General features: G+C 63.9%; 1 protein-coding gene across 1 annotated transcript in view; it reads right to left on the bottom strand.

Moving 5' to 3' along the window:
- TNFAIP2 (TNF alpha induced protein 2) overlaps positions 1 to 6,661 on the bottom strand; it is a 13,926-nt gene that overhangs the window by 1,979 nt on the left and 5,286 nt on the right. The window contains exons 6-13 of the mRNA XM_015599602.2: positions 4,588 to 4,743; positions 4,301 to 4,423; positions 4,004 to 4,104; positions 3,352 to 3,450; positions 2,694 to 2,805; positions 1,771 to 1,893; positions 1,376 to 1,531; positions 1,130 to 1,251 (exon numbers count right to left, since the gene is read on the bottom strand). Of these exons, the coding sequence (XP_015455088.1) occupies positions 1,130 to 1,251; positions 1,376 to 1,531; positions 1,771 to 1,893; positions 2,694 to 2,805; positions 3,352 to 3,450; positions 4,004 to 4,104; positions 4,301 to 4,423; positions 4,588 to 4,743 (992 nt within the window). The remainder of the gene's footprint in view (positions 1 to 1,129; positions 1,252 to 1,375; positions 1,532 to 1,770; positions 1,894 to 2,693; positions 2,806 to 3,351; positions 3,451 to 4,003; positions 4,105 to 4,300; positions 4,424 to 4,587; positions 4,744 to 6,661) is intronic.

Below are 6,661 nucleotides of genomic sequence, written 5' to 3'. Positions count from 1 at the left end.
ACTTAAATTGCCCCACCCTACCCCAATCTGTCTGTCTGCTTAGCAAGCTCCGACTCATCCTTCAAGCCTCACTTGGTTCACAAGGCAACTCCTCTGTGAAGCGTTCCTGATTTCCCCGGGAAAATCTGAGCACTATTCCTTCTTTGCTCATACATTGAGCTCTTCTCCCTGTACCCTGTACTTACCTCCTTCGGAGCAATAGGATCAGTAGTATCATTGCTTGTTACTAGATTCTGAACCTTTGGGGGACGGGGGTATGTATTAGGAAAAGAGTGGGTGGGTGGATGGATGGGTGGATGGATGAATGGGTGGGGCAGATGATGGATAGATGCATGGATGGATAGGTGGATGGATGGATGGATGGGTAGATGCATGAGTGGGTGGATGAGTAGACAGGTCGATGGGTGGGTGATAGCTGGAAAGCTAGATGGGGCGACGGTTGCTCGTATGGGTGGGTGAATAACTGGGCGAGCATGTAGGTCAGTGGGCAGGAGCGGTGGATCGGCTCGGGGCTAGGCTAGGCTAAGTTGTCAAGCCCCATTCAGACTTTCTCTACCATGTCAGAGGACTCAGCCCGGAGAAACCATTTCCCTGGCTCGCTAGATCTGCAGGCAGCCAGGGGCGAAGCCTCCACTCCGGAGCAGGGCCCAGGACCAAGCCCCAAGGACCCCCAGCTGATTAGGGGAGCCCAGCTTCACTGCTGACTCGCCATGGCCCCTAGAAAGTCCCTGGTATCTCTGGTCTCAGCTTCCACTCTGAGGGGCAGTGTCATTAAGGCTAAGAGTGTGGGCTGTGGAGCCAGACCGCCTGGCTGTGTCATCTGAGCTCCACCGCTGACTAGCCGTGTCCCCTCGGACACGCGCCTTAAGCTCTCTAAGCCTCATCTGTAAAACAGGGATGAAAAGCGACAGCCTCACAGGGTTGCCATGAGGACCAGTGAATGGGTCGTCGGGTAGTGACCAGCATCCAGCCAGCACTCAGCAAGCTGCGGGGACTGTGCCGCCCTGCCCAGCATCCGGGCCTCGCCCGCTCGGAAGGGGCTGCCTGCAGCCCCACCAGGCTCCGGCCACAGTGGAGAGGCCTGCCAGACCACGCTGACTGCCCAGGTCCTGTGGTGTCCCATCCTCACCTGAAGTCGGGGTAGCAGGTGGCATAAGTGGCCACCTCGATCTTGATGGCACTGGGGTCTTGCAGGCGAATGATCTCAGCAAGCGTGGGGAGGGCTTGATGCAGCCAGGCCGCCGGGGACCCCTGCAAGCACAGGCCTGGTTGGAGGGGAGCTGCCCCACCCCGAGGGGCGCCTGGGGCCCACAGAGGTTCTGGCTGGCACTGGCTGGGCTCGCAGGGGCCCAGAGGCGCAGGGGGCCGGGCTTACGTTCTGAGTGCAGAAGCGCTGGATGAGGTCGGCGTTGGCCAAGATGTGCCTCGCCAGCTGCTGCTGCTGCTCCGCCGTCTTGAGGACCACGCGTCGCTTGCTGAGCCGGATGATGTACTCCTTCACCAGGTGCAGGTGGATCAGCTCCATGAGCTCCTGCGAGGGCAGCGGGCAGGTCGTGAGCCAGCCGCTGACGGGGAGCTCGCCAGCCCCGTCGAAGCCTCGAAGCCAGGAGTCCAGGGCGGGGCAGGTGCCAAGGCAGAGGGGTGCGTTCAGGTGTGCGTGCGTGTGTGTGCGTGGGGGTGGGTGTGCACGCACGTCTGTGTTAGCATGCGTGTCCAGGCTGCCCCCTGCTCCTTCCCGCCAGGCTCAGCCGCCGGCCTGCGCCTCCTCACCTCTCGGAAGCAGTCGTGCAGTTCCGAGAACTCAGGCAGCCTTTCTCCCACGGTGAAGAGGATCGCCTCCAGGGTCTGTGCGGGGGCCGCCCAGCGGGTCTGCGTGAACCTCTTGAACAGCGGCTGTGACAGGAGAGGCAGGATGTCTGGCCGCGCCCTGAAGAGGAAGGGCGGCCGGCCACAGACACGCACGCACACGCAGACACGCGCGCTGACACACGCGGCCCGGCCCGGGAGCAAGGGGGACTCAGGGACTCCCAGGGAACCCAGGCAGAACTCAGGTCCGTGTTTCCCAGACAGGAAGTGGAAGTGGAGTCGGTGTACCCGTCTCCAAGGTCAACCATCTGAGGCTCCTTCAGAGCCAGGCCAGCTGGAGTCGGGATGGCCATCCGCCTGCCCCGAGGCCTTTTCCACCGCCCCCTCTAAAATAAATAAATTCCTGCATAAACAAGGCCCTGTGCTTGGCCGCTGACAAATCATCCAAGTCACCACGTGGACACCAGAGATTTTCTAGAGGCCTTCGCCATCAGCAGGCCACCCCATGGCCTCCTGTCCTGGGCACTGGGGGCAAGGCAGGCTCCCACAGAAGGCAGGCAGGGAATCCCTCCCGTAAGTCCAGGGACCCCTGCCTTTCCCTCTGCTAAAATAAACGAGGGGTACTTAGATGTTTTTGTCCACAGCGGATGTGGCAGGGGCTGTCAAAGGCTCTGAGCATCACAGCCGGGAGTTAGGCACGGGGTGAGGTCAGGAGGTCCCCGTGGCCCCCTCAGCCGGGCGGTACCAGCCTCTCTACAGCCAGCCCCCCCAGCATGCCTACCGCGTGCTTCTGCCGGCCCTCTGCACCCCAGCCCCTCTCCGGCCCCTCCCCAGGTCCCCCCAGCACCGGGCTCAGCGTACATCCCAGGGAAGGAGGCGGCAGCTACCTTCAGGTCCCCGAACAGGCTCTGGAGCAGGGCGTCAAAGCCATGGCCCTTGAGCTCACTCAGGGGGCCCAGGAGGTCCTGTGATGACTGCCACTTCTGCTCCACGGATGTCCTGGAAGGACATGGAGGCAGGGCGGTCACAGTCCTGCCTACCCTACAGCGCCATGCTCAGCGAGCCAGGAAGCCCCAGGCGAATCTCCCTAACCCACCTCTTCACCCTAGGACACTCAATGGCTCCCCACTGCCAGTGGGGGAGAGTCCACGTCCTCCGCCCACACTCCACAGGCGCGGCCCAGTCGGCCGCCCCCCCCACGCCCACACTGCACCCTTCTAACTGAGGGGCGCTGCTCAGCCTCGCCAACCTCAGTGCTCGTCTGCTTAACCGACTATAGCGGTGCCCACCTCAGAGGGCTGTTCTTGGATAAACCATTTGCACAAGTGCTGGACCCACCGGCATCAGGTAACTGTTTCCTGGTGCCACAGGCCCTGCTCACTTCCCCACCTGCCTGGCTCAGCCTGATCCCGCATCTGAGCCTCAGCTGCTCCTCGCCCCCTCCCCCACCCCGCGCATGCCCCCCCAGCTCCCAGCTACCCCTGCTCTCCCACAGGAGGCGGGCCCGGTCACTCTGGCTCCCACGACCTCCTCCTGGCTCCTCACCGGAAGGACAGGCCATTGTTGATGTTGGCGATGATATTGACCCTGTAATTCTTCAGCTGTTTGCACCTCTCCAGAAAGTCATCAAAGGCCCGCTGGTAGCTGGCGAAACCAGAAAAGACACTTGCAGGACCAGCACAGACATCGGGACGATAGCAGCCTCCTGGGTTGACAGAGCGCTTTTCCGACTGCTGGTCCCCCACAGCCCGGGGCAGGCCCCTGGCTTCAGAGGCAGAGGCCAGGGCCCTGCGGGGCTCCCGGAGAGGGTGCCAGCCTGGGTCTGCTGCCGCCTCCTCAGCTAGAAGACTGGGTGGATGGAGGGGTCCTCAGAGGTATGGAGGGCGGTGGCCAAGAGAATCGTGGGGGTGGAGACTGGGGGCATCACCGGAGGGCGTGGCCAGGGTCCCAGTCCCTCGGGGGGCGTCCTCTTGGCAGCTGGAGGCTGCTGTGCTGGGAGCTTTGCTGAGTAGGGTGGAGTAGGGTGGAGGTTCTCAGTGCCCAGATGGGTGGTGCAGGGGGAGAGGGCTCCTGCTTATAATACCAGACACCCTAGAGAGCGGGAGGGAGGGGATGCTGACCCAGCCTGGGTCCCCAGATGGGGTACAAGGAAGGAGGCTATAGGGCCCCCTCTGTGCATGCAGGTGCACACACCTACCTCCTCAGGAAGGCGGCCAGCTCCATCACCAGCATTTGCTTTATCTGCATGCCCAGGTCGAGGGTGATGCTCTCGGCCTTGGCCTGGCCCTGGGAGACGATCTGCAGGGGTGAGGTGGTGAGCTGAGCAGCGGCCCACCTGGACCAGGGCTGGGGAAGGGCTGGGGGCATGACGGAGCAAGGGGCAAGCTCAGAGGTGGGTAGGAGTGTACGCGCGGGATGGACCCGTGGGCTCTGCGCCATGCGCTGCTTGCTCCCGAGTGGGCTGTCTGGGTGCATGAGGGGTGGGCCGTGCTACCTGGATGATGTCGATGGCCAGCTCGCTGTGACAGTGGCCATCCAGCCTCTGGGGGGCCACATCCTGGGCCCAGCGCTGTGACTCCAGCCTCAGGGCGCGGGCCATCAGCTCCTTCACGCTGGTCTGGGGGAAGGAGGGGCAGATCAGGGGAGCACAGAGCCCATGGCCCTGCCCGTGTGGAGGTCCTTGTCAAGCTCCCAGCCCACGCCCTGTCTGTCCCCTAGCCTCCCTTCTGCTTCCTTCCTGACCCTCCCTTGCCCTAGCTCTGACGCTGGCGCTGGACTCACCACCTCGTTGGACAGGAACGTGGCCTCCAGCAGCTGAATCTGCTTCCGGGGCAGGAGACTCCCCAGCTTGACTCCCTGCAGCTCGCCCGCCAGCTTGGGGCTGTTGATGATATCACTGTGGGCAGACGGGGCTGCCATGAGGGACACTGCGCCCACCTAGCGCCATCCCGTATGCGAGATCTCGCCCCCTCTGCCTGCTTCTCTGCAGGCCCTGACCCGGACTGTCCCCATCCTCCCCATCCCGGTTCCTCCGCCTCAGTGACGATGGGTCCTCCATCTGCTCAGCCTGCCTCCTCTGACTCTCGTGCTCCCCATCCACTCTGGCTCCAAAATATCCTCACCCCAACCCCCAAGTGATCAACCTTCGGCCACCCAGGCCTGATGCCAGCACCCCACCGCCAGCCTGGCTCAGCACAGGAGCCTCCTCCCAGGCCTCCCTGCTTCCACCCTGGACCCCAGCAACCCCCTGCCCAGCAGGAAGAACCCGTTAATCCCGTCCTTCAGTCTGAACTCCCCGCCCTAAGATCTCCCCCCCCACAGATGAAGCCCAGCTCCCTGGGGCAGCGGCTGGGAGACTAGCCACTGGCTCTCGCCCCGCCTCCTTCCTACCCTGTCCCCTCGCTGCACTCCAGCCCTACACTCCAGCCCCGTGCCCCCTTCCTTCCCAGGCCAGCCCTGCCCCCCCAGAGGGTGGGCGGTGCAAGCAGGAAGGGCTGCCCCTCCCCTCCGACTGCTCCATGGGGCGTCTCCATTCACTCTGCTGGCACCTCCGCGGGGTCCCAGAGCCCCTAGGGAGAGCCCAGCCCTGGCATTTCCTCGGGGGCCATTGTCTGCCTAGAGGCTCAAGAGTGGCCCCCTCTGCCCCTTTCTCAGCCAGGACACGGTGTCCCTTCGTTCCCTGAACTTCTGGCCACACAGGCCTCGACTCCCCTCCCCCAGGGCTCCATGCCCAGCTGGCCTCGGTTTTCTGCTGGGCTGACCCCCATGGGCCCCAGGCTAGCAGCCCCCAGGTCACTGGGACAGGAGGCTGAGTGGCAGAGGTGTGAGTGCCCAGCGTTTCCTGATGAGTCAGGAACAAGAAGCAAGAAGGAAGTGGCTCGCGCTGGCCTCTCCCGCAGCCCCTGCCCTGTGCCAGTTTCCCTGTGCCCTGCTGACTCCTTATCCACTGCCCCACAGGGCCCTTCCCAGGTCCCCTGCTGGAGGCCCACCCACCAGCACCAACTCAGCGCACTGGCCACCAGATGTGACCCCGAGACCTTCAGACACCGCTCACACTGGCCATACCTCCAGGCTTCTCGTAGGCTTTATGCTTGGGGCTGGGGCCAGCCCTTCCAGCAGCCCCCGGCCTCCCGGGCCGGGAGCACCCCCACACTGCAACCTCCCCACCCAGCTTGTGCAAATGACGGGCCCGCTCAGAGCTCCACGGAGTCCGGGTAAATCCGGGATGCCTCAGGCTGTATCGCCAGCACCATGTACCCTCCGCTGGCACAGCCAGCCTCCCACCTGAGGTCCTCGAGGCCTCAGTGGCCAGGAACCAGCTCAGCCATGGACTCACTGGGCGACCTCCTTCCAACAGGCCGCATGGCCCGACGTCACCTCAGCTCTCTGTGCTGCCTGGGAGGGCCGCCGCAGCCCCCCGATAAATCCAAACATTGACAAGCTCCGCGCAGCTCCCAGAATGCCTCACGGCTCGGCCAGGCCCTGGAAGATGACTCCCTTGCGGGGAACGCCATCCTCCCTCGGCCTCGTCCTGGCCTGCCTCCTCGCTGCACCCCCTGCCTCCTCCCAGCCTGCCCTGCCCCCTCCCCGCTGCCTCCCCTACTTCTATTCCTTCTATTCGCTGCCCCGAGCAGGATCCTGCACCAGACAGAAGCCTCCTCCACATCGGCTTCTCCACTGGCCCAGGCCAGGTTAGGGCCCCTGCTCTCTGCTCCCACGGTTCCGGGTCTCCTCTGCCACGACCCTTCCTGCTCTGGATTGCCGTTGTCTGCCTCACCCCTACCCGCCGCCCCCCGCCCAGTCCGTGAATGATGAAGTCCTTGCCATTCTCTGTGCCTCGGTTTCCCCTGCTGCT

The sequence above is a fragment of the Pteropus alecto genome, unplaced genomic scaffold (genome assembly GCF_000325575.1).
Source record: "Pteropus alecto unplaced genomic scaffold, ASM32557v1 scaffold8, whole genome shotgun sequence".
Classification (NCBI taxonomy): Eukaryota; Metazoa; Chordata; class Mammalia; order Chiroptera; family Pteropodidae; genus Pteropus; species Pteropus alecto.
The sequence above is the reverse complement of the archived record's forward strand: the minus strand, read 5'-3'. Positions and strand labels throughout refer to the sequence as shown.